The sequence below is a fragment of the Acanthopagrus latus genome, chromosome 8, assembly GCF_904848185.1.
Source record: "Acanthopagrus latus isolate v.2019 chromosome 8, fAcaLat1.1, whole genome shotgun sequence".
Taxonomy (NCBI): Eukaryota; Metazoa; Chordata; class Actinopteri; order Spariformes; family Sparidae; genus Acanthopagrus; species Acanthopagrus latus.
In genome coordinates, this window is record NC_051046.1 from 16,492,239 (window position 1) to 16,519,561 (window position 27,323).

Here is a 27,323-nt window from a genome sequence, read left to right on the forward strand (position 1 = left end):
CTTTATTTTGAAATCGAAATTTCAACTCGACAATGCTACTTCCGCTACTTTATGTGATTTTGTTACGACGACAGCCTGGGCGATCAGGCGGGTTTAGCGGAGGATCATCCGTTTCAGCGCTTTCTGTGTTACATTTGATGAGTTCAACAGTGCAGTAACAACAGGAAACATGCAAGTAACTCCACTACGTACCGGCATTTAACCGGCAAAACTTCTAAAAAAAGAAACGCTACCAAGCACGGTTTCCTTACAAAATGTTTTGGCAATATGTATGTCGTCACTTCCGTCTAGCCACATTAGCCACAATGAAAGCAATGGGCAAAAGAAGAGAAGAATTGAGAAAAAAATTCTAAGAAAATAAAGCTATTGGTAGGTTAGTAAATATAAAACTTATTTTCCTTTCCTGAAACATGATGTTTATAGCACAGTTTCATCATGTATTAACCTCACTTCAGTGAATCTAGAAAGATTTATTTTATGTAAGCTGCAGAGGATCTCCTCTCCGTCAGCTAGGGTGGTGTAAACTCACCGCAGAAGCTTAAACCTCAAGGTATATGGCCACCTTTTTCTTCATCAAAAACTTTTAGAGAAGTTTTCTAGATCGAGCCACAACAGCAGTGCAGTTAGTGTTCGTCAGTAATAATCTCTGCTATAACCAATTTTGACTCATGAAAAGATCCATTCATAAGACTCTCCTCGAGACTTCATTTTCCAGCTAGGAAAATCCCTCAGCTGACAACACATGGCAAAACCACCTTTATTTCTCTCCAAGGATTCTAGGCCAAAGGTAAAGAGAGGTAACATTTAAACAGGGACTATTTTACGCCCTCAAAGGAAGAATTCTTCAAGATAACTGTAGTAATACATGAGTTGAATTTAATGCAAATACCTCTGTATAAGAACATTATTTTTATGTCAAAATCTGACTTTTGATCTCATAATATTTACTTTTCATTGCGACATACCATAACCATACTTTTTACCAACCGAAATTACACCATGATTAAGATTTTTAGTTTATCTTGTGAAAAGACAAAGTAAGACAAACAAAAACATGTTCACCTGTTGTTGTCTGCCTGTGTGTGTGTGTGTGTGTGTGTGTGTGTGTGTTCTTGTACTTACCACATACTGAGGACCAGAATGAGTTTTTAACCAACAAAGTGAGGTCATTTTTGGGAAGTGAGGACATTTTGGCCGGTCCTCACTTTGTTTTCACTGAAATCACTTCCTAAGGTTGTAAACATGCTATACTCTGTTTCTCTCAAAAGTCCTCATTTTGGTGCAAGAACCCGTTTTTTCACTCCTGATTTTCACACAGTTTTGCTCTCTGGCTCCCACTACAGGCGATTTTCTGGTACTGCACCCAAATTATTCCACAACTGCTAAGCATGTAGTCCTCTGTTATGTTGTGCTTACAGCTATAACAAATAGTACAAACAAAATTTGTACTTGACATTTGCAATTCTTTTTGTTTTTTTTTAATGATTAAATGTAGATTAATATATTTATTGAACTTACTAGGGCCTGAGCACTGAAAGTGCATGGACCCTCTTGAAATTGCTCTGATTATCTCTCCTTCCATCTTTCTTTCTTTCTTTCTTTCTTTCTTTCTTTCTTTCTTTCTTTCTTTTCACCTCAAAGTAAGTGGCTTTTGGGAGGGACTAAAGATGCTTGACAGCTCATGAAACTTTGCACAAAATTTGATGACTGAAGAAATTTTCATTTAATATGGGTTTCAGACACAGGCATGGCAAAATGGGTGGACACTGCCCCTAAGAGAGTGAGCTTTACATGAAAATAACTTTTTTGCTAACAAATGACACAACTGACTCCTCAACTTCATCAAGAAGAGATGCTGTTGTACCTTCCCAATGACAGTAAATGTATGACAGGCCCAGAGAGTTCTTCAGTACTGTTCACCCCCAGAAATTGAAAACTGGAGACACTCTCCACTGCTTCACCATTGATTAAAATTGGGTTATGATTTTTCCACTTCCTCCTGAAGTCCAATATAATCTCCTTTGTCTTCTTGTTGTGCAAGATTAGATAACCGGTGGAACACCAATTTGTCAGGTTATGCACCTCATCTCTGTGTGCCATCTCATTGTTGTTGGAGATCAAGTCTATGATCTTCAAGTCATTTGGAGACGGAGTCCCTCTGTCCCTCACCCATCACAACCTATTTTAAATATTCTGGTGAATATACTTTCACTTCTCAGTGACGATAACTCTTTAAGCTATCAAAATTTCCATTGCCCACTTCACACGATGATGGATGGACAGCTATGTACAGCTGAAAAAAACAGAGAACTGGTCATTAATACTACCAGCACACACAGCACAGTCCACTACTCCACCCTCAACTTCATCTGCATCAATAGTTACTGCTGAGATTGTGGAGAGCTTGATTTGAGTGTAGTGGACAAGCAGTAATCCTAACCCCTAACTCAAACTGGAGCTTGGCCCTAAAACACTGGGCTACAGACCTGGTTCTGACAAATGTTTGTAGAGCTCCTGGAGAGTTTTCAAGACCAGTCTGATCCATATCCCTAGCCCCTTCAGTTCCCAAGTTATGGGCCTTTATGTTTGAGGTCAGGAGGTCATCATGCAAAGTGAACCATGAAAACTTTTACCTCCAAAACTCCTGAACCACACTAGTAAGAAGGACACCCAGGGCACTGTTGCATTCAGCAAAATGAGGGCTATGTTTCTGTGGAATGTGCCAACATAAGAGGTCAAAAGTTGCTCAAAGCTTGAGACTTTGTTGAAGGGCATGGGTAGTGAACTTTGATGTTTCGCAATCAAAAGAAAGAAGCTGTTATAACTCAGCTGTACATGGTGGAATCTGTCCCAAATCTTACATGTATGATGAGACTCCCTCCCTGAAGACATCTCCATGCCAATATTCAGTTATTGTGTATTTACCTCTCCTTGTTTCAGATCCCTTTCACTGCTTGTGTGGTTTTGTAAAAATGAATTCTTATACAGTTCACCAACATGGTATATTAGTTTGTTCATAAGTAACATGTTACCTAAGCAGTAAATACTTAATTAACAATATCAATATTATAGTGTTGTTTTTGTGTTGCATTCCATCTTCCTGTTTTTTCAAATAAGATGCACAAAATTCACTTAGTTGAGGTATTACACAACGTCATCAGACAAAGCACGAGTTTGACAGCGGGTTTATTTTCCAACTGCCAGAATACCAGGATGTGCATTAACTGTTAGCTAGTGTGCAACAGCAGAGTTTGTGCTTGTGTTCACAGCAAGTTAGCTAATTGAAATTAACCAGAAGATTTGGTTTTGTTGTTCCCCAGTGTCTTTTCTCCCACTCCACTCCAGCGGACCCAACAGAGAGAAGAGACACACAGTTGGGGAGCTGTGGAGGACAAAGCTTTGGAGAGGAGTCTCCCCCTCCTGAAGCTTCTCTCTGCAGCTCCCCAACTGTCAGCTCTGTCTGTGCCGGCGTCTGTCTCTCTGCTCCACTCAGCAAAGTAATAGGCTGTACTACTCTGTGATACAATTAACCACACAGCAAGATTTTTTATTTGTTCAATATTTACAGGAAAAATTTTCCAAAAAGCACTGACACCACTAAAACGCTGATGAGTACTCCTTGTTAGCGTTGGCTTGGTGAAACTGCGACGCTCCTAATTATTCAGAACCTTAATATTCAGCCTTAATATAATTTCAGTGAGTGAGTTATAAAAGAATTTGCGTTCTAGAGACCAAAAACATTTTTTGTACTAGGCTGTAAATATATTTATTTCTACTGTGAAGTTGGGCATTTTAACATGGGGCTCTATGGAAATTGAGTCGCTATTGGATGCTGCTTGATTAGAACAAGATTTTTCCTGTTTTGCTCAGCTTTGGTGAAATGAAAAAAGCCCAATATTATTGATTACTGTTATTTAAAAAATAAAATAAAATAAAATAAAGTTAAAAAATTCATTCTTCTGGGAAAAATATTTGGGTCTATTTTGTACAGGGCAACTTTATCTGGTTTTGGGAAAATGTGATTACATTTTATGATATGTATTCAAAATCAGAGAAAAATCTAAATCCTTCTCAAGCTTTCAGGCAACTCTCTTTTACTGAGCAAGAGAAAAGGGCATGCTCTGCTCATGCTTCTCCTACCCCTCCCCCCACTTCTGGAATGTGCCTATTAAGATTCAGCCAATCAGAGCTCTCCATGAGCCCAAGTATCAAGGTGAAACTTCGGTCAGCAGCAAGACTATGCTGTCCAGCTGCACGTCATGGAGAGGTCCAAACGGAGGAGAAAATCTTCAAAAAAAAAGGATTCATCGCCAAAAAAGCAAACTGAATTTTGCAGTAATCGAGGTAAGCCTTTTTTTTTCTTCTGTCTGGCTGTTTGCAAGTGGTGTGTTGGAGATGAAAATGTGATTGTGGTTAATGAGTATAACTGCGTGGTTCAGCGGTGAGTGAAGGGAGCATGCTAGCTAGACTGTACATTAGCATAGCTGATGTGAAGCTAAGCACAAGGCTAACAGGAACTGTGAGGGAGCTGCAACATTACGCAGTGTTAGCACAACCAGACACAGGTCAGTTCGACACAGGTCAGTCTTCATAAAATCTGAAAACTGCATTGTGTTAAAACTGATGTGCAACATGAAGGCAACATGAAGCTCAGGGGCTTATGTGAGCTGTGAAACTGGGACACAGACAGCATAGGAGAGATTCAAATAGGAGCTTATAAACGACACCAAAACACAGTTTTTATTATCTACACTTTGGCGTTATTCAACAGATTTTCTTGCATATAGTGCTTGGCTGGTTTTAATTTCGGACCGTGCAGGCTTTGTCCCCTGACTAGTTCTTCTGTCTGGGCTTTAGGTGGACCAACAGTTAAATAATGTTGTCAGATAGTGTTATGTCATATGTTACATTCCACTAATAAAATGCTTATCTTTTTATGAATGGTAGGGGAAACAGTGCTTTTTAATGAATCAGACTTCGTCTTTACACTATATTATTTTTAAGTCTTATCAAAGGCTGTTTTGCTTGAAAAAGTAATAGTACTGGCGTATTTACTGAAATCGATTTGCTCTGTGTTAATTTTTTCAAACATAAAATTTGTGTGCACCTCCTGGAGGAGCTAAATATGTTCTGTCCCAGGCTGCAGTCTCAGCAGGGACTTACTCAATCATCACACAATGGCTGGAAATTTGCTGTTGTATTTTATATAATTTGTTCACATGTTGCTGGTCCCATGCTGTGCGCACGGAAGGTGTGTGTGCAAGTTACTGTGGTTACTGCATCCTGTCACTCTGACACCTTCTCCTGATTCAGTAACATGTTTTTAGGTTGGTCTGCCTCTACCATATTCATGAACCTCAACACTCAAATCTAATGATATAATTTTAGGTTTTGATTGAAACCTTAGTCTCCTTCATGGTGAAATGTTTTGATGTGTTAAGCAGGCTGTTCAGTTAGTTCATACATCTACATCTTAACATCAGAGCACAGTTTGTATCACAGTAGTCTTTGACCTGAGATACTGTCGGTTAAATGATCTGCTGTTGACACTGTGATTATTGGTTTGTGTGTGACATTTAAAGGGAAGACTGAGCACTTTGGACCCTGTGGTCTTTGGTATGTTAGTATTGACAATAACAATTTTATTTCTAACTTAGCATTTCAAGTAATTTAGCACTTTTTGATAAATATAAATATTGTAATTAACACAATGATGTGTGCTCTATTGTGAGACATATTTGTTTTGTTATTTATGGGAATTGCCACAGTAACATTGACATTTAATTTTACATCTGTAAGATTCAGTTTCTTGTTTTCCTTGAAACATTTTCATAGGTAAGGGACATGAAGCGACCTCAGCCAAGGGTTCAAGAGGAGTCAAAGTGAGCCAGACATCATTTTCAGACAGACAACTAGAGGCAAATAATGGTAAGTAATACATATATTATATAATTTAAAAAAAAACTATTCAAATGTACAGTAGTTCAGCTTGTGCATTCTCTCTCTTAGCAACTTTCAGGCTAATTCAGCAGTTTTTAATCGTTTAACTCTGATGTTACTCTGTTCAGCTTAGCAGTTTGCCAAGTGACTTGATAGCTTGTAGAGGATTATAGTGTTTATTACTTGTTACTTGTAATCAGACCACAGACTGGGCAAACAATGACATGCAGCTGCATTACAGGCAAAGGAAGAATCACATTTAGGTTATTCTCAACATATACAGTACCTTCAGTAATGCAGACTACTGTGATACAGAAGTGTCATTTTCGTGGCATTCTATAGCCTAGGTCTCCACTGCTATACTTCATGTTAAGTGGGCAAGAAAAAGTAGTCATTCGAAATCATAAGTGCAAGTGGACTAATAGCAGATGTCTCTATACTCATATTTGCTGTTTTACTTATTGCCTTAGAGTCACTAAATATATTGCTGAAATGTTTGATGCTTATGATGGTGTTGTAACCAGCTCACAATGGATCAAATCATGTGCTCAAACTGATTGTAGATGTCTCTGAGTCTGTACTAACATCTGCTGTCTTACACATGGAGATCTGCCAGGTCCGACCCCTACAGTTTCTCCTGTTAAGTGCCAGCAAGAAGCTGTAACTACACGAAGACATGATGATGATGATGATGATGAAGAGGGTAAGTGATGGCATTGTGAACACTAGACAGAAAAAAGCACATTACACCAGTTGTCAGGTCTTTACTCTGAAATTCAGTCAGATGTGCAATCAAATTCAATGTTTAAGTTATTGCCTAAGAAGTCACTAAACGGTCTTGGCCCTAAATATATTGCTGACATGTTTGATGCTTACAACGTTATTGTAACCAGCTCACAATGGATCAAATTATTTGCTCAAACGTATTGTGTATGTCTCTGTACTAATATCTGCTGTCTTACAGATGGAGATCTGCCAGGTCCGACCCCTACAAGTTCTCCTGTTAAGTGCCAACAAGAAGCTGTAACTACACAAAGACATGATGATGATGGTGATGAGGGTGATGATGATGAAGGTAAGTCTTGGCATTGTGAACACTAGACGGAAAAAGCACATTACACCAGTTGTCAGGTCTTTACTCTGAAATTCAGTCAGATTTGCAATCAAATTTGATGTTTAAGTAATTGCCTAGTAGTCACTAAATGGTCTTGGCCCTAAATATATTGCTGACATGTTGATGCTTACGATTTTGTTGTAACCAGCTCACAATGGATCAAATTATGTGCTCAAACGTATTGTGTATGTCTCTGTACTAATATCTGCTGTCTTACAGATGGAGATCTGCCAGGTCCGACCCCTACAAGTTCTCCTGTTAAGTGCCAACAAGAAGCTGTAACTACACAAAGACATGATGATGATGGTGATGATGATGAGAGTGATGATGATGAGGGTAAGTCCTGCTGGTGTTAACACTAGTAATTCTCTAAAAGCAAGAATTTTCTTTTGAGCCTCAGAACAACCTCAACATTTGAAGAGATGAAGATATGGTAATGGTAACATCAACCATGATAAGAGATTAGTTAAAGATTGAATATCACAATTATTACATGAAAGTTAGACATTTTAGGTATAATCGAAAATTATGATAAAAGTGAGAGGAGATCAGCCTTTTGTATTCATGAATTAAAAATATCAATTGGCTTAATATATTTTACTGGTTGCCTTTCCATGTATCCACTCTGGTTTTAAAACAAAGCTTCTAACAAACAGAGGAGATATTCCCACTCTTGATAGCTGCTTAATTACTTATGTTCTTCACTATATGAATCAACTACCTCCTATGAGCTTTGTTGAAATCTTTGCTGAAATTCCGTAGCCCTTTCATTTTGACATAATTACACTTATAAATAATGCATATGTCTCAATAACTCATGTACAGTAAGAATTCTGTTCTTGATCCATTCATGGAGACGAGGAGGTAGGGATCAAACAGTGACTATTTCGCCAACTTATTTAGAGAAGATACATGTTGGATTGATCACAGAGGCTTTTTATTACCTGAACTCCACTATTAGCTTTGATTTCTTTAAAATAGGCCTGCTGTTTTATTTTGCTTTACTTAGCACTTATATATGTTGTGTAACTATGTTTTAATGAAGACTGATTTTAAAATGGTAAACCTATCCAACAGTTAACTCTGTGTTCTGATTTCTAGATGCTTCAAAAGTGCACAGAAAGAGACCCTGTTCTGCTGAGGAGAGAACTGCTGTCAAGCGGCATAGTTTGTAGCTCTCAGGAAAGTACCAGCAAAAGATGACTGCCTGATCTGTATCGGTAAAGAGTCTCCTACACTTAACACCAGAATATGTGTAGACATTAAATACTTTGTCTATAATGAGATAGTTAAAATGAAGTAAAAGGTGGTATCATAAACTAATCTAATGTTAAGGGATATGCTGCAGATCTGTTCACTAAGAACCACATTGCCAATGTTGAAATGTTGTACCGAGTTGGCAGTTTTTTGTTTCTATTGTTTCTATGAGAACAACTGACAAACATGATTTCTGAAAGTTTTTCTTTGCAATGTTTTGCAATAAAATGCACAATTATGTGGGGCCTTGCTGATTTGTCAGCTTTTCTTTTCATGAATGTTCAGCAATCAAAAATACACCCAATTTAAAAATGTTCTTATTGACAGTAAATTTATAACAAATGAAACTGCCTATTGAGGATTACATGTTTTAAAATTAAACATTTCATAATTTCATAAGGTAAGAACAGAGTATTATACCATGGAATTATGCCAAACCTGTCTTCAGTAGGCCTAGAATAAGCATATCAGTTAATAATCCCAGTGAAATACTCTAAAACAATAATCTCACAAACTAAGTTTCTGGTCCCCACTTAGTTGGTTAAAATCTTTTATCTGAAACTTTGTGTTTCACAAAATCTAAGGTGGTGTATAGGTTAAGGGTGCCCTCTACTGTCAAGAAATGCTATTTTTATGTTGGTCTGTAGAGTGGAAGTGCCGGTCCTCGCTTTGTGAGTCTTTTTCATCGGACCTCACTATGCAGCAAGTACAAGAATGTGTGTGTGTGTGTGTGTGTGTGTGTGTGTGTGCGTGCGTGCGTGCGTGCGTTAAATGATTGACACTGCAGTACCCACAGCCAAAGGCAACATTCTCTGCAGGACTGATGAGAGACACTGAAGCCTGAGAACTGTAACAGCCTCTGAAAGTCATAAACTGTAAGGACAGAGGTTTTGTTATTTCATGGGTAAATGAATGGCGGGAGCAGCCATGGGCTTTAAGTATTTGTCTCCACACAGGTTATTATGTTTGAATGCAAATTGTTTTATATGCCATGCAGTCAAAGGCAAAAAGCCTTCAGTGGTGCTGCTCCTTTGAAGATATTTATTACGTCTGAACAAAAGAATATTCTTTAAATATATTGCCTTGCTCTTTCCTATTCAGAGCATGACATTAAGCTCTTTAGATATCCAAAGAAATGTAAAAAAAAAAAAAAAAATTACAAACAAACAATGCAAAAAGTGCAGCTAAAGTACTGGAGAGGTGTTAGTTCAAATGTAATTGAAGGGACAGTAAGACAAAGCAAATGGCTGTAAAGTCTTATCTTTAAGTTAGGTGCAAGCGGCTCGCTTGTCATGATTCATTTTAATTTAGTCTTTGCTTCTGCTAAAGTATTGCATAGACATTACAGAGATATTTTTAACTATTCAGTGAGCAACTGTAAAATGAAACACAAGCGAGTGCATTTCAGAACATGTTTTGGCTCCACCTTATTGGGTGATTGATTTAAATGTACGAAAATGTACTTTTCAAAAAATCCTGCATAATAGGAAAAAAAAATATGCTATGTTTATTACATGCTGGAGTTACTTGGAGAGGTCAACACTAGCTTTTGGAATAGGCCTTTTCTGTTCTTGTGTAACTACTAACCACTACTAGCTACTTCTAAGGTTATGGCAGTAACAGGAGCCAGACTAACATTTGATTTATTCAGGTTAAAGAGGATACACAGAATTAGCTGCATGGCTGTTATTATTCTTTCCGTCTCTGCAGGACTGATGTTTCATCCCACAGGGAAATGTGACGAAATGCTCCCCAATTTGCCTCTGATGAGCTTACAGGTAAGCACACATAATTTGGCGGAGCGTATCATTAGGTAGGAAACAGAGTGGCAACTCATCCAGGAAATCACTCCAGCCGGGTGTGTCAAACGACTGCCAACATCAATCATGCAGGCAGCATGCAGAGAAAATGGTTTTATAGGTGTCACATACGGTTCTGGGATCAAATAACATTTATCCTCTCCCTAAAGGGCCCTGTGGCGCCGCCTGCAGCCCCTCTGCCACAACAAAAGGATGAGCTTGTTCAGGTGACTGATCCAGGTGGGGGGTGGGGGGTATAGCAACACCTTTGAAATGGCCTTTTAGTGGATTTCATTCACAGGTAAAAACAATGACATCCAACCACTGCAGCAACACTAAAAGGCGCACAAAACTCTTCTCCTGAAGGCTGAAACCATTCACTCAAAAATGAAAATCCACTCATTGAGCACTCCTCTCCATGCCAGTGGAAAGAGAGGTGGTGTTTCGTGGTCAACAAAACATTTCTGGAATTTCACAGCAAAACAGGGTTGCAGCATTGTGCTGAACAATGTTCTGGAAGATGATGGGGACTTGTTTTAAATCTGACAAAAACACAATGACAGTATTTGCTCCATACAGCTCGTTCAGCGTAATCAGGGTCAGTGCAAGCCCTGAGATCCCAAACTTTTTCTCAAAGGACAATATGTACACCCTGTTGATCTTGTGTAGCTCATTTATATGGGATGAATGCTAACACTTCAGTAAAGTTTCTGGCTTTAAAAAAGGTGTAAATAGCATCTTTTCAAATCAATTTTTCAACTTGAATTATTAAGGATGTGCCCTATGGAGCTATTTAACTTCTTTTTCATCTTTAAATGGTTAGGGTTAGTCCCTGTCTTCTTTAGTTGTTTTGGAGCTTGTTCCAACCCTGTTTTTCCTGTGAAGCTCCAGAGATGTTTTCTGAATTAAAGAGACTTTACCTGACTTTCCATTGGTGTCAAGCTGAGTAGACTATGGAAGGATTTCACATTTTTGGGTGAAATTCTCCTTTAAATGGTTGAAGCTCTTACTTTTCTCTGCTTGTAGAGTTTTTGTGAGAAGAATGTGCGTAATCATTAGTCATTTCTTCTTTCAATGTCGTATAAACTACACTCAAATGTAAAATTATTGGAAACGAAACATCTGATTGGATAAAATGGAAAACATTCACCAAAAGGTTTTTATTTGAATTTTATACTTGCAATACTTGCAACATTTTTCTTGGGTCTCTGAGAAGCTGCTGCACATTCAGTCTTTCTGACATAAAACCTGTTTTTGGTCTATTAACGTAAAAGTCAAGAGGGCCCGGGTCTTTTTTTAACATGCATTCAGCCCTTGGGGTGTTTGCATTCCTCTCAAAGAGCAAGTTAAGCCAGTGGAGGTATGTGTACATACGTATGTGTGTGGGTGTGTGTGTGTGTGTGTGTGTGCGTGTGTAAAGAATTAGGAATCATACTGCTTCATTTGTCAGAGAGAAACAGGTCGGAGGACATCACACCGGTCAACTGACTGCTCCTGCTGCCCACATGAAAGCTGTGAGCTTATCTTCCCTTTGAATTATAAACACAACAGACTTTCGCTTTGAATTTTCATGGCATTAGCTGATAATATCTTTTTGGCCTGAGGTAGGCCACAGGAGTTTATCCCTCAACTTCTCAAAGTTAAATCTGTGACCATATCTGAAACTGAGTAATAGGATCTGATGGGTGAGATAAGCTGATATTCAGGGGCAGTTTCATATCAGAACAAAGTACACAGACGATCAACACTGGTGAAGCCAGGTTCTGTTAATCATCGTTGTCTTTAATCCACTCAGTGATTTTGCACAGAGCACAAGGAATTTTAACAAGATAACTGTGCATATTCTATTTGTTAATTTATGAAACACAAATGTCTTTCTTTGCATACACATACTGCTTAAAATCAGGCAATGTTTCAATAAGTAGTAGTAGTATTGTAGTGCCACTAGAGGGAGCCAACAAACCACACATAGAGATTTCCACCTCCAGAAAAGGGATGTTTGTGTTTCTTGTTAAACATCAGGGCCAACCTGATGACAGTGATCATCAGGCAGTGGTACTACCAGTGTTGTAAAAGTCATATTTGAGTAAAAAAAAAAAAAAATGATATCATGTTGAAACGTAATGGATTAAGTTCAAGAGTAAAAGTAAAAGCCTTAAAGTATCTGATATTGATGTACTTAAATTTCAAAAGTAACTCATAATAAATGGCGATAAAGTATAAAAAGTATAAATGAAAGTAAATCATGCATATATTTACACATGTGTTTATACTGTATGGGTTGACTGATAATCAGATCTGATATCTTACATTTTTCTAAATATCAGAATCACAGTTTTTTTTATCGCTTTTAAAATAAATTAATAAAAAATGTGTTACGTTGGCTCTGCAGCATGTAATCTGCAAAGTAACTTGTAACTTAAGTTATAAACAAATCAAACAAAATTTAATGGAGTAAAAAGTCAAATGTCAAGTGTAAGCAGAAAATTGAAATACTAAAGTAGCTCAAAATTGTAATTCAAGCACATTATATGATTAAATATAGGCCTACTAAGTAACAGTTCATTAGTGGGTATTAATCAACGTCACATAGCTTAAGAAGCGACAGTGTGATCACTTTCATCATTAAATGAACAGCAACAGTGTAGCTTTACATTTATCTGGAAAATATGTTTAAAAGATCACATCAGATGAGTTGTATCAGGACTAATGTTCCCCCAGAAGTTTGAGTCATTTAAAGTAATTTGTCGCAATCACCAAAGAATCCATCAGGTTAAAACCATACTTCAGTTATTTTATGGTATGTTCGGGTGCTGCTCACCACTAAATACTGATGATGCGATTGTGTAGATTTGTTTGTAGCAACAGTGCAGCTGAATCACGTGTCCAACCCGAGGGGTAGAACGTCACCAGGCCTCAAGGGACATCAGCTGACCTTTGGTGGGACAGGTGACTCATGAAGGCATCCTGACAGCCTGACTCATGCTCAGTCCCCTCAAGCAACTCTCACGTGTCATAGTGTGTGTATATATAAAATAATGAGGATTAGAATTACAGTATCATTGTGAGAATTACTCAATCTGAAAAGTAACTAGGTAAAGTTAACAAATCAATGTAGTAGAGTGGAGGTGAAAAAAAAAAAAAAAGTTCCATAAAAAGGAAATACTACATTAAAGTACAAGTACCTCAGGAGGCCAGAACTGTGCTGTACTTTGTTGGGTTTTTGTTTTGTTTTGTTTTTCATGTTATGGGCTTCATGGCAGATCAAGTTTGCTGCATTTTATTTCAACACTTTAAACACACTTGTGTGCAGCAGTACCAGTTTTGAACCACTAAGGGTCGCTGTGCACTTATTATCCAGGGGAAAGGCGTTGGCTGCCCCTCCTGACTGGGTGGGAGGACCGCAGACTGGAGACTCCGCAGGCGCTTTAACACTCCAGAGTCAGTAATGGTGCTGTTCTGGTATAAAGCATAGTTTGAGACAAACGCAAACAAAACGTGAATGTTCATCTAGATGTTTCGCCAAATAATGTTATCTACTGTCCGGTAATGAATAACCAATGCTGCTAAGTTCTAACCCATTATTATCCTCCACACTGCAGCGGTGACAGGCTGTTTGTGTCACGGCTGCAGTGATTTATTACTCGTCCGTTCTGAAACCGGACACCTTCGTTAATCGAACCTGAAACTGATACTTATTGATTTTGTTTTGACCCTTTTTCGCTGCAGTGGTTCTGTTTCTTTGCCAGTGTTGAAAAAAAGTAAGGGTTGTGATTCACTACTTAACTGGATTACGGTAATCTCTTAACAGCCTGAAAGAGGTGCAGTCAGATAGGGGGGAAAAAAGACAATCTCGAGAAACAGTGTCTTTATGGAGGTGGAAAACTGCTCAGCTGTGCTTTAAGCAAGTCGTATCTCTGACCCTGCCTTCCTCCAGCCTCCTGTCGTTTACTTTGTTCATGTGCGTAAAAACCAAAGCGGCTTCTCTGAGCGCACATGAAGATACGATGCGCCCCGAGGAGCTCGTACGTGGTGGTGTTGTTGTTGTGGTGAGGGAGGCAAAGAAGGGAGTGTGTGTGTGTGTGTGTGTGTGTGTGTTGGGGGGCAGGAGGGCGCACGTATTGTGCGGGAGGGGGGTCAAACATCGGACAGAGAATTTAACCAGCGTGATTACGCGTCCTCTCCTTCATCATATTAAAACCAACAAACTGATAACTGTGACTGGGAAAAACGGAGAGTTTCCATGTAATATGCAACGATCGATTCGTTTAGCCCATTATCGGACGCACGGCGCAGCAACGAAGAAAGAGGGGGAATAAAAGAGGTGTCCGATAATAGATACACAGCCGTCACCTGCGCGTCTAAAAAAAAAAAAAAGACGACTTTAAATGTGCACCTTCGACAGTCTGACATCGGGAAAGTCCGCTCTGTGATATCAGAGGGTTCTGACGGTGGAAATCAAAACGCTGCGCTTTGCACGGCGCACAGCCAAATGGGCACCGGGGGCCGATGGGAAATCGGGGAGGGGGGATGTGCGTGTTTTTTTTTTTTTTGTTTTTTTTGTTTTTTTTTTTGGAGAGGGTCGGGCTTAGCGCAACCAATGAGAAAGCGCTCGAGGTGGCTGCGGTGACTGGCTAGTCGCTGGGAGGTTATATACCGCACGTCTCACTACGAAGGTACATTTAAACAGAAGTGTGTGGAGACTAGAGACAGACGAGAGAGGAGGAAGAGACCCACACGCACACTTTTACGCACAACAACAACAACAACAACAACAACAAACGCCATCTGATATCAAGGATATATTTAGCCACATTTTGGAGCATTTGGCCGAGAGATTTTGGAGATGTCCAACGTCCAGTTATCGTGCAGCGCGCTGGAGAGGCTGGTGGCCAGGAGGACCTTCCCTCTCCACAGGCGCACCAGCGTCTGCCGCAACCTCTTCGGACCGGTGGATCACGAAGAGCTGAGCCGGGACATGAAAACCAAGATGCGGGAGATTTCCGAGCGGGACCAGCAGAGATGGAACTTTAATTTCGAGACCAACACCCCGCTGGATGGGGATTACGAATGGGAGGAGGTCCCCGTGGAGAAGACGCCGGTGTTGTATCAGGACTCTGTACAGGACGGCAGGACCAGTGTGCCCGCGACGCCCGTCAAGCAGACGCCCTGCCCGGCCTCTGCCCTCCCGGAGACCCCTCGCATGGATGTACAGGAGCGCCTGGCCCTGCCCGAGAGCAGCAGCACTCCCTCCCCGGTGGAGGTCAACCAGGAGAACCGCACAGACAAACTCAACTCAGGGAAGCACGCTCACAGACAGGTCCCGTGTGTTAAACGCAGGAGGGCGGCCTCCACCGACAACAACACAGTCATCACAGGTAATTTAAAAAAAAACCAGAACAAACCAAAACTAACACCTTGAATGTTGCGGTTTGCTGGTGCGGATGCGCACTGCGTCCGACTTCACTCCGGTGCGTCGCTTTCTCCCCTGTGCGTAATTTCACCTCAAGCGGATTTCTGTGTCTTAACTGTACTTTTTGTTTTCTTCTTTCCCCCTCAGACTTCTTCGTGAAACGAAAGAGGGCTGCTGATAGAAAATCTCTTGACGTGAGCGCCTGCCACCAATCCAAGTCTCCAATCCCCGTGGAGCTAACTCCAAGGAAGAGGATCCGTTGAAGGTACGAATCGAATTTTTCTTAACTGCTGAAATCTTTTTAAATCCTCTTTAAAATGGGGGTGTTTTTGTTTTGTTACACTTACAAAGATGAGTCTGATTATTATTATTATAAGTTGTTCTGTAGCTTCTGGGCTGCGTTTAAACTGATTATTTTTGCTCCGTTTTTCCCTGCGTTATTTATTAAAGGCTACGTGAGCCAAAAGAGCGCAGGGCAGTCTTATCTGGCGGGGGGGGGATGAGGGGGAGGGGAGAGTCGGTGGCGGGGGTGGTGAAATCGCAGTAGTAGTGATAGTAGTCGCTGTAGTAACACTGCTGGTTGGGGGAGGGGAATGTGCGTCACGATGTGGCGGGAAAAGGCATCGGGTAAAGGGTGACGCCTGCCGCGGAGGTTACAATCTCCGCGGAAAGCTGACTCGCGTCTTTCTCCGGAATGGACCGCGCTGAATCGTGAAAGTGACCATGTTTTCTTCTTTTCCTCCTTCCTCCTCAGGTGTTTCTGTTTCTTCTTTTTGTTTGCACTATTTGCCTGCGCAATTTTTTTGGAGGAACAAGGGGGGTGGGGGGAGCGGAGGAAGAGGAGGACGTCGTCTCTCCCTCCCCACCCCCACCACCCCCTTCGATTTCATCGCCGGAGAAGAGGAGGAAAACAAGGGGCACGGTGCGGGAGAAAGGAGACCCGACCGACCGACCGAGCGACCGGCTGCTTCGGCTCGGTGGAGCGCAGCCCCGGACTCCGGACCAGACTCTCAGGACTGAAACGGTTTGGGGGAGGGGGGGAGGAAGGGAGGTGGAAAGAGAGGAAATGTCGCCGAATGACTTCTATCCAGTACAAATGTAGCATCCATTGTTGCTTTTGCATACAGCCACTCGACAGTGTTAAATGTTTTAACATCTGTGCAATCCTAATTTACTTTAAGATAATTGTCTACACTGGCCAAAAGTGTACAGCTTTATAGAGACAGTAGCTTATAAATGTTTATTTTCTGTTCCGTTTTTTTTTCTTTTTTTTTTCTCGTAAATGTATATTTTTAAGACTATTCTAACTTATAATTTATTTATGTTTCTTTGTACTTGTTAAATGCCTTGTTTGATTTAGCCAAAGGGCATGTTTTTATTTTATTTTTATCTTATTTTATTATTTCCCCCTTTTTTGTGTCATTGTGATGTTTTGCAATCATGTAGCTAGTGCACACTTGGAGAAGAAAAAAAATGGTTCCTTTGTGTTTCTGAGCCGTATTTTTTTTTTTTATGTGTGTGTGTGTGTGTTTTCATACAAGTGCCCTAATTATGTCTTGCAAAAGATGAGAATAAAAACCATATTTTTCACCTCGACTTTACGCAGCTCTGTTCGTGTGTTTCTGTCCGGTTTGCTTGTTTTCTGTGGTTTTTTTTGTTTGTTTTGGGTTTTTTTAAGGTCGGGCTGTTTTGAAACTGGCTGCCAGTTAAATTAGTCTCGAAACCGAGACAAAAAAGACGTTGAGGTCTTAGCGTTTTCTGGTTTCTGTCATCGTGTTTTTATTTAGAAACAGAGAAGGAACAAACGCCTTATTGTGCGTGTGATGAAAGATGACCGGGTAAGGTCTGACTTTAAGCGATGATTTATTCTGTTTCACCGCTATAAAGCACAATAAACTCCAGAGAGAGAGAGAGAGAGAGGGAGAGAGGGAGAGAGAGTCCACGCAGCGTTACCAGACGTTTATGTCTCTCCCCATGGGACGCAGGTACATCACTCCTCGCTGAGCTCCGCCTGTATCTGTGGGCTCATATACCTTGCGGGGAAAAAAAAAAAAAAAACGCATTCAGACGTGCAGCCTTGGGCGGCGTGGCAGCTGCGGGATATAGGCTGTGGATTTAAAGGCCCTTTCGCCTCCTCTAAAGAAGCAGCAGCTGCCTTTGGATCTCCGCTTTGTCCGCCACGAAGACACCCCCACATCCACCCGCACTCAACAAGCCCTCTAAAAGACCCACTCACACACACTGTTTACCCCGCCGTGGATACACCGGGCGTGGAGGCCACCTGCCAGAGCTGGAAAAAGAAAACTACTAGTCTTTGTAATTGTCCTCGTCTATTGAAACAAACCATTCAGCAGGTCATACTTGCAAGTTTACCCTTAATTGAAAGAAGCCAAACGCGGGCAGTGGCGCGCCGGGATCTGTGCGCTGCGCTGCGCTGCGCCCTCAGACGCACAAGCGCAGAAAATAAAGGGCGCATTTCATAATTCCCCCGTAAGTTTCCCCGTTTTTTGTTTTTTTTTTACTCGGGGCCGCCTCGACTGCCTTGACATGAATGTTTTGACGAAAATGGAGACTTTTGATGGCCCAGAGTGACTTTGTCAGCTCCGTGCAGCCATAAGCTCTGACGGGCTTGTTCTGATTCCCAACACAAAGCGCTCTCCGGCTCCATTCTTTCCTTTTTGTTGCCATATGGCAAATCCATGTAGACATAGCCAAGACCCATTCAGTCAGCCACAGAATGTCCTGCATCAGAGAACAAAAGACACTTTGTCTGGCTGCTCTATTGATACGGATGGGCGAAAAAAAAAATATTATAATTAATCTATGGCTATATCCAGCTAATTAACGCCCATATGCCCACGGGGAGCTGCGGGGCCATTCAGTGTAGTTTTTAAAAATCTCAATAGTTTACATGTTAAAGACAACAGCTGTTCATGTGTTACTTTAATGAAGTCCCCCCTCTATGTTGGAGACTGGACACATTCAAGGGCTCGGGTCCCCCGGTCGGAGTTAAAGGGGTCGTCTTCCTTTATTTGTCTCTACAGCTGTGCAACTATATAAAAATGTGTCCCAATAAATAGAACTGAAAATCACATTCGTTTTCTCTAAAAGGGTGTTGGAGTCGAGCCATGGCGGGGGAGAGGTCAAAGGTGAAGGCCCGAAATTCAACTCAGTGAGCTTCGCCTTTTATGAAACAGAAACATGGACTCGTGGTCCGAACAGTAAACCACTGATGTATATCTGCGCTCACAGATAAACGAGACGATTTAAGGCCTTAATATGTTGTGACCGGATGTGTCTCCACAGTCAAACCAGGCTCCATACTGTAGAATATGCTGTGTGACAATTATAACTCAATTCGGCCCCGCTGTGTGCGCGCTGGTGATGGATATAGGAAAGAGATGACAGCTAACATACAGAGCTCATTAACAAGCCCACGACAATAGAATATGATTAAACACGCAGCTGCTGATGGAGAGAATCCGCCTGGTTCAGCCTCCCATCTGACCTTTAGCTCACATCCTGGGTTATATTTGTCTCGGTCGTCCTCCAAACTAAATGTTATTTGCTTTAATTACGTCCAATTGAATGTGCCGCAACACATCAGGAGCCCGCTGGGTTCTGGGTTATTTTTCCAGTGAGAATAAAGATGGATTTGACCTTTTTTTAAAGTCTGAGATCAACGTGGAAAACATCAATTTGGTCGTAAAACGCTCTCGGGGCATCAGGGACAGGCCTTCATTCCTTTGAGTTAGATAACTTTAAAACCAATTTTGCAAATTGTAATCCACTTTTATTCCATTATCAAAAACACGTGTGTAAAGACTGAAACAAAGATGCAAACTGGTGTTGTTGTTTTGTTTTGTTTTTTTCTTTTAGTTTGTTTGTGTTTGGATCGAGACAAATGAACGAATAAATGATGATCAGAAGCAGCTCGGACTCCATACGACCGTCTTCATCAGCGAAATGAAGAGAAGAGATGATTAAAGTTAAATTAATGCGATGGATCATCAAAATTAATCTCGAGAAGGGCGCGTCCAGACACAATGCGCCCTCTGTGCGAGTCGACTCTCTCCCCCATCATTAATCACGTCGACTGCTAATAAAATCTCGTCGGTCCTCAGCGAAACGCGTCACTGGTTCCTCCAAAAATCTCGCTCCTGTGCGGGTCTGAAGCGGCAAATGACTGAGCAGCAGCCGCTCTGACGCGTTACGGTGGCACTGAGGCTTCAAGCAAATGTATCAACTCAAAAATATAATTTCAGACAGACAGAAAAAAAAAAAATCGTAAATCACATTTTCCTCTCAGAACACACAATTAACGGGACAGTTTGCAAAGACTGCAATTAAATATAGAAAGGAGGAAAATCAGCCAAGGGGAATTAGCATTTTCCATGACCATCTGGCACCGGCGCAGGCGACAGGGAACAAAGGCGAGCTGGATGGAGAGGAGAGGCGAGTGTGCCATCGCATTGACCTGCAAATGAGGCTTTGTCACCGAGTTAAAGCTCCCTGACCCCCTTTACCCCCCTCCCCCCCAAAAAAAGACTTCTTTTTTTTTTTTTTAACCTATAGTGTGACAAATGGAGGCCTGAATTCAGGTCTGAGTGGGTTTAGGAGGCGCGGACCAAAACAATCTAGAAATTGTTAATTAAACAGCGCAAACGATAGAAATCCACAGCTGTGTTTGTCTCATTAAAAGTCTTAAAATGTGTGTGTGTGTGTGTGTGTGTGTGTGTGTGTGTGTGTGTGTGTGTGTGAGAGAGAGATCAGATTCCTAAGATCCACCTCATACATGCTCTCAAATGCGCGGTGAATTAAAAACGTGAATCAGGACACGATGAAGCAAATGATTCCACCTTGATGATGTGAAGAAATAGGATATCAAACGCGAACTAACCGATGTTAACGTGGGTGTGTTAACCTCATTACGCACGGGCCTGCTGAGCGGCTTTTACGCACCAAAAAAATAAATAAATGAAAATAAATAAAAAGCCTCTGCCGCCTCTCTTTGGTCCTGCATGTGTCCCACAATTAATAACGAAACATTTCGATTCACGCACAGAGTCGATACGACTTCTTAAATTACTCCTGTGTGTTTCTCTCTTTTTCTTGCGCCCTGGGATCTTCTGCTTTCAGCGAGGTCAGTGACTTGATAACGTGTGTGTGTGTGTGTGTGTGTGTGTGTGTGTGTGTGTGTGTGTGTGTGTGTGTGTGTGTGTGTGTGTGTGTGTGTGTGTGTGTGTGTATGTGCACAGGGTGTTTTGTGGGTGGGGTTGAAAGGGTGTTTGTCGGATAGTTGGACACCTGTGCTGCTCCCAAAAAAACCCACCCCCACCCACATCCCCTCAACACTCACACTCCACGGCTGAAGTGGGCAGACAGAAACCCACGTGTTTGCATAAAGGTGATTGTATCCGGAGGAAGGATCTGTTGTTTTGGGCGTGTTTCAGTGTCGGGGGACGCATTGAAAGCCTTGTGCAAAAAAAAAAAAAATCACGAAGCAAAACAAGGAAATGAAATGCCTTTTTAAAAAAAAAAAGTAAATTATGAGTAAATAACAGCCAAAATAAATGAATAAATAAATAAATCTTGTGTGTGTGACAAACTGAAAAAATGGCAAATATTTCGAATCCCACTGTGACATCTGAGACTAGATACCATAAAGCACAACAAGAGAATTACAAATCTAACTGTCGGGCCCTTTAGGCTTATCATCGAAAATGTGTGGGTCGAGTTATTTTTGGTTCCTGGATGCAGGCGTGCCCCTGTGTTTTTCCTTTTACTTTTTTTTTCCTCCTCCTCTCATGGCTCTTTCTCTCTTTTACATCCACTCAGTATTCATGCCTGCGGACAACAAAGGGCACGGCTCAATCCACGCAGGAGGCGGTGTGACAGGGAACTCGTGGCAGCTTTTCAAATATCTTCTTTTCTGTCTCCTCCTTTTCTTTGCATCTCGACTTTGGTCGCGGTTGGAGAAGAAGAAGGGGAGAGAGAGAAGAGAGGAGGAGGGAGGGAGGAGGGAGGGAAGGGGGTTAATCAGCCTCCCACCTCAATCTCTAATTCACTTTGCTCTCCCCACGCATCAAGGGGATCGGATTTAACGCTGGCCAGAAGAAAAAAGCAGATCCTTTACAATGTTTCACAACGTGATGGAGCGAGCGGCTTAATGTCTCGTCTGGGCTGTAAACATCCAGCCCGCGCTGTGGAGGAGAGCCGGCGGAGGAGCAGGGGTGTAAAACTGCTGCTTTCCCCCCGAGGAACACTGAGAAAGTGGCCTAAAACTGTCCTTCTGTCACATTATTTTGTTACCTTTTCGTTATTGTAAATGCGGGACAGAGCACATTGAATACACAGCCAGTTACTGTATATGACGCGTCACCATGAAGATTTTTTTTTTTTTTTTTACCCTATTTTGAGCTTCTAAAGATCAATCAACCTTTTTTTCTGCAGCTTTCTGGCCTTGTTTTGCATTTGAGAGGATTCATTATTGATCCGCAGCACTGCAGGAATTTGCAAGAATCGATGCAGGCACACTGCAAAAAATACCACATTTAAGCTCCAATTTGCTCCAAAATTTAAAAAAAAGAAAAAAAAAATCTTTAAAATGTTCACTGGATCTGCTTAAAAAATAGAAATTACAACTACAGCTTGACTCGAATCACACCCTATATGTTGGCTTATTTAATGCTGAACATGCATGCCGGCTCAGTGATGTGGGAAACAATGGCTGCATTCCCCCCACAACGAAAAAACCTTCAAGACAAAAAACTCGACTAATTGGACATTTTTTTTCCAGCGTAGAGAGCATCGATTACAGGCTGTCGATCCTCTATAGGGTCGGTCGGTTTTCCCGCCTTGAAAGGTGAAAGGTCACGCTATTGATTTGACACCATTCAGCTCGAAATTCCCCCATTGTCATTCCAACAGAGACACATCAGAATGCTCTCAAATGTTTCTTTTTCCTAGAATTTAAACGACAAAAACGTGGCCTAAAGTTTGGGCAAAACACCTTGTTCAGTTTGCTCTGGAGCGGATGGATCCTTGTGTTGATGTTATTAGTGGCATCAAGTCAAACTGTCAGATGCGAAAAAGTCTGAGGTTGGTATCATCATACTCATCGACTACAGCTGGTCCCCTCCAGTCTATCCTATAAAACAGCAACACAATACATTCAAACCCTATAAACTACCACATTTAATACTGTTTTGATTTTTTTTTTTTTAAATAATGCTTTTCTTTCCTGAAATCTTCTTGTGCTTCCTGAAATGTTTTCTGTTCTATTAAATGTCATTGTGTGTTGTGTAATATTGCTCTGTTTGAATATTCAGAGCCACCATACTTAAGTCCATGGATGTTTTGCAACACAACATGAGAGATTATAGTCAACAGCTATAATTGATTAAACTATTCAACTCGTGGTGACAGGTCAATCTGTCAAGCAGCCTTTTTTTCCCGCCGCCAAACTCAGCACTAAACAAACAACCTGCTCGTTCACGTCAGCTGGACTCAAAGCTGCAAGAGAGTCCTTGAGAGAGAGATTCCTGTTTGGCTGATCCGGAGCTGCACCGTGAGTAGAACAACCGTCAACATGTTGTGAGTGTGTGTGTTGCATGCCTACACAGGCAACACAGACGCGTGCAGCCAGTGATGCTATGTGATTACTGAATGCCTTCACGACATAGATATCCGGGGCATTTCAATCTAACTGGCATGTAAAGCTACTGTAACTCATTTTTGGTTTCAATATTAGAGTTTTTTCTCCAGAAACTGGAACCGTGCCGGCAGTTCTGCAAACTTGAATCTCATAAAATCAGCAAGAAAACGTCAGACTGCAAAATCTCAAAGTACGATTCCACTGTTTCCACTTAAATAAGACTCCTTTTTGTATATAAAAAAAAGGCACACCTGAAGACATTTTAACTTACTTCCCTCAAATTCAATTTGTAAAATACTTGAATCACCTGTCAGAGTCTAAAAGAGGACTTAGATGACCTCTGGTGTTGGGGAAAAGGTGGAGGAAGAGGAGGAGTGAGAGCGAGTAGGAAGAAGACGTTAACAACGCAGAGGATGAGGAATCTGTTCAACTTTGCTTTTTTACTCCAAAAATGGAGCTCATTGGATAGACAAACAAAATGTATTTGTATGATATATTCATAGAATTGCACCGTGCGGCCACAGCGTCTCATTTCGCAAGAGATCTGTGGAGTTTCGACAAAATGGTGAACTGTTTTCATTGAGAAATTTGAGCTATAGACTGAGGAAATGTGCTCAGAAGGCTGGGACAATTAAGCAGATCTTTAATTTACAGCTCCACGTCCCTTTCCTTCCAAGCGGAAGTTCACATGGGAAGGCTGACAATCTCCAGCCATTTCTGTGGTAGCAAAACTAACCAAGTGAATTCTGTGCCCAAACTCTAGGCAGACCATAAGCACAGTGTAGTGAAAAGAGAGAAATAGAAAATTCAACCTCAAATAACATCACAGAAAGAAACGTACAGCTGTGGTTTGGTAAAAAAAAAAAAATGCACTCAGCTAACATTCATTCTTCTGATTGGGTTGGAAATTGAGCCTGTCGGGATGGCGGGAAACCGAAGAATGATTTCTGAGCTTGCTATCGACGCTGACAGTAGATGATTTAATCCCACGCAGCTGCTAACGGTCCCCGATAGGCTGGTGGCGTGTCAGCATTCACAGGAAATCATGTCGGGACAAGCTGCCCGAGCAGCGGCTCGCGGTCAGTCGAACAACGACCTACTGTGGCCCTTTTGAGCTTCACACATACTGTACCACTCAAAACTGCATAGCTCCACTCTGGACTGATGGCTTTACAACCGGAGAGCCATATGCAGCTCTGCAGGAAGGGGCCTGCTTCATTGTGGCAGTAATTGGAGAGAGAGGAGAGAGGAGGAGACACAGATAGTGCGATGACACTTGAGAAATGAGATCTAACTCCATCCCAGCGCCAGTCCTGACAGCCAGAGTCCTCCACCTCCATTCTTCTCCGCTCTCCCTTTGTCCGGATGCCTTTCAGTCCCTCTGAACCAAACCTGTTCCCCTTCACGTCCCTCCTTGCATGGGATGTGAGTCCTCTGTCGAGCGGCTGCTGTCCCTGTTTTATCTGTCCATCCATCCATCTCTGACGCCTCTCCTCCTTGCTCCTCTCCTCCTCGTCCCTTCCCATTGGCAGAGCAGTTTTTCTTCTCCTTCAATCATCTTGGCTCATAAAACTTGGGGAGGAGAGCTAGCAGGCTGTGTTTTCAGGGCTGGCTACACCGCTATGGGTGCACTGACTCGGACTAATGCTATTCACGCCTCACATTTGCTCGCCAGGTCCCATGAAAAGGGATGGCCACGGCAAGGCTTTATGGGACACACAACAAAGGCCCATCATTCATCAAGCAGCAGAGCAGCGAGGAGTGGCAGAATTTGGGTTCGTCCTGCTAGCTGTCAGCTGCTTGCATCACGTTCGGGCACGGTTGCTTCACTGTGAAAAACGCGGCTACGCGCAAGTTGAGAGGAGTTGGCGAGGAGACGCTTAATGTCAGAAAATCTTCTTCATCAGTCCTGGATCTTGCATGTATGGTGTATGAGTGCCTGCGTGTCTGTGTGTGTGTGTGTGTTTGCGTGTGTGCATGCTTGGCAGACATGCACTATAGATGAGCGTCTGGTGGCGATATAGATATACAGCCCTGCTCTCGGGTCACCAAGCCACTATTAATCTTCACCTTTACTTGGCTGTCCCCTCACATAGGGCCAGAAGCTTTAGAGGCCCATTGGCAGCTCATAACAATACCCAGAATGCCGCGGGGCCTTGTCAGCCTGTCCTAATTTGTGGCTGTGGTCCTGGGGTTGAATTCAGCCGCTGCTGGCTGCTTGACCTGCTGTATTCTGTTGGCGGATTAGCAACATCTTTTAGTCTCCACGCAGGGAAACACCAATGGGTTGATACGCAGTCTGCAATTACACAGCAGGAAAGGCCTGCTTAGACACACACACATACACACACACACATGCCTGTGTGCACACACACACAAACACAAGCTTACTTAAATGTTTATGGATGGATAGATGGAAAGATGAATAGATGAAGCAGGTGATGTGGCGGCAGGCGGCTTTGAAGAAGACTTAAGAAAGAGAGAGGGAGGCTGAGGGGAAAAAGGGAAACTGTCTCAGTGTGTGTTTTGGGGTTTTGTACTTACACAGTGGGTATTCAGCCGACATTGTGTACATGGAAATCAATGTATCGAGGGGCTCAGCAGCAGCTTATCTTCACAGAGATGGCACTGTACATCATCAGAGCATCGCAGTGCCAACAGACGCCTGCCAAAGATGAAAGTGGCCAAATTCTCTTCCAATCCAAGTGCATCGCAGGGGTGTTATTCAGAAGGTGTGACCGTGCGATTGTCCTGCATTGTCCTGGATCTGAGTAAAGACGCTCCTTCAGCACTGTTGGCAGGTGACCGATAATGTAGTCATGCAGTGAAAGTAAACATTTAATGTCCTTTGACTATTACTGATCATCCGCATTTCATCGAACACTTTTGTGCAGATTGTATTAGAAAGCGTACATAAACACATTGGGAAATTTAACGAGTTGCATGGTAGAAAGTGGAGCTCAAACCATTTTAGTAGTGACAAAGATATGTCAGCCACTGCTTCTCAGATCTGTCTCTTGCACATTTGGAAGCAGTAAAGTAAAAGTAGCAGTACCACAGGGTGGTTTTTTACTTAATAGAACTGAAGAAGTATTAGCCGCAGAATTATAAGTGCCAAAAATCGCTTGGTCCGACACTTTAAATCACAGTGACCAACTTCAACATTAAAGCAATACATGATGTAAATGTACCAATAATCCAATCATATACTATGCACTGTACTATGTTTTTACTCTGTTGCATTTTTGAGGTAAATACTGTACTTTTTGCTCTAGCTCTTTTATTTTCTAACTTTACTTATGAGATAGTGCCATCAGAGCCTTAAGCAGCTCACCTTTAATTCAATTTTCAGATTTAAAAAACACTGGTTCTGATAATAATCAGCCAGGCTGATAATGTGTTGACCAATAATATACAATATACATGCATGTTAATATGTGTATAATTTACTCACTCACTCTACATTATTCACCAGAAATCTATACTTCTGGGTTGGTGTCAGTCCAATTTTAGTCTTTGTTTATTTGAACTCACCTCTCTGATGTTTTAGTTTCTGATCTGTTTTATCAAATAAAAAAAGACATTTCTTTTGATAATTCTTATTTTTTTTATCAAATATTTGAAATAAAAATCACTATTTTAAAACATTAAAACTAATACTTTAAGACTTTTCCTCAAGTACTTGTATATGTGTATGGGTGTCTTTCACATTTACCAAGGTAATATTTTACCTTGATATTTTTCCTTTTACACATAATATGTTTGTTGATCATATTTTAGCATTATTGAAGTATATCTTCTGATTTACAAGTAAGTGAAGTTGGAGTAATGGAGTAAAAAGTACAGTATTTGCCTCTGAAACATAGCAAAAGTAGCATTAAAATAAAACTCACAGTTGTACTTAAGAACAACACTTTCCAGTGCTGTTCTTGCAACATTAATCCATCAATACAAACCGCTGGACTTACCTTTGAAAATATAAATATATAAATAACTTTTGACAGTTCAGACTGAGAGCAAAGTTAGTGTTTGGCTTGTCCAGCTCTCTGGACCGGTTTGATCCCTTTATTATCTGTCAGTTGGCTGCAGAGAACTCAGCCCAAAAACGTTCATTATATTATATTAGTGTTTACAACGGAACAC

The 27,323-nt window shown here is 41.4% G+C and overlaps 2 protein-coding genes and 1 long non-coding RNA gene across 3 annotated transcripts; all 3 read left to right on the top strand.

The window, feature by feature from the left end:
• Positions 1-202: 202 nt before the first annotated feature.
• LOC119025027 lies at positions 203-10,615 on the top strand. Its single transcript, XR_005076669.1, has 4 exons — positions 203-787; positions 9,099-9,186; positions 10,022-10,089; positions 10,281-10,615. It is a non-coding gene; the product is annotated as an uncharacterized LOC119025027 (long non-coding RNA).
• On the top strand, positions 3,442-9,053 carry LOC119025026 (prostatic spermine-binding protein-like). Its single transcript, XM_037108310.1, has 6 exons — positions 3,442-4,344; positions 5,836-5,928; positions 6,548-6,643; positions 6,905-7,015; positions 7,274-7,390; positions 8,156-9,053. Exons 1-6 carry the CDS (start codon positions 4,260-4,262, stop codon positions 8,227-8,229), a joined length of 576 nt encoding a protein of 191 aa, XP_036964205.1. The 5' UTR covers positions 3,442-4,259; the 3' UTR covers positions 8,230-9,053.
• Positions 10,616-14,768: 4,153 nt separating the features above from the next.
• On the top strand, positions 14,769-17,124 carry cdkn1cb (cyclin-dependent kinase inhibitor 1Cb). The gene is made up of 3 exons (XM_037108309.1): positions 14,769-15,488; positions 15,671-15,788; positions 16,278-17,124. The coding sequence occupies exons 1-2, from the start codon at positions 14,957-14,959 to the stop codon at positions 15,784-15,786; spliced, it is 648 nt and encodes a 215-aa protein (XP_036964204.1). The 5' UTR covers positions 14,769-14,956; the 3' UTR covers positions 15,787-15,788; positions 16,278-17,124.
• The last annotated feature ends 10,199 nt before the right edge of the window (positions 17,125-27,323 follow it).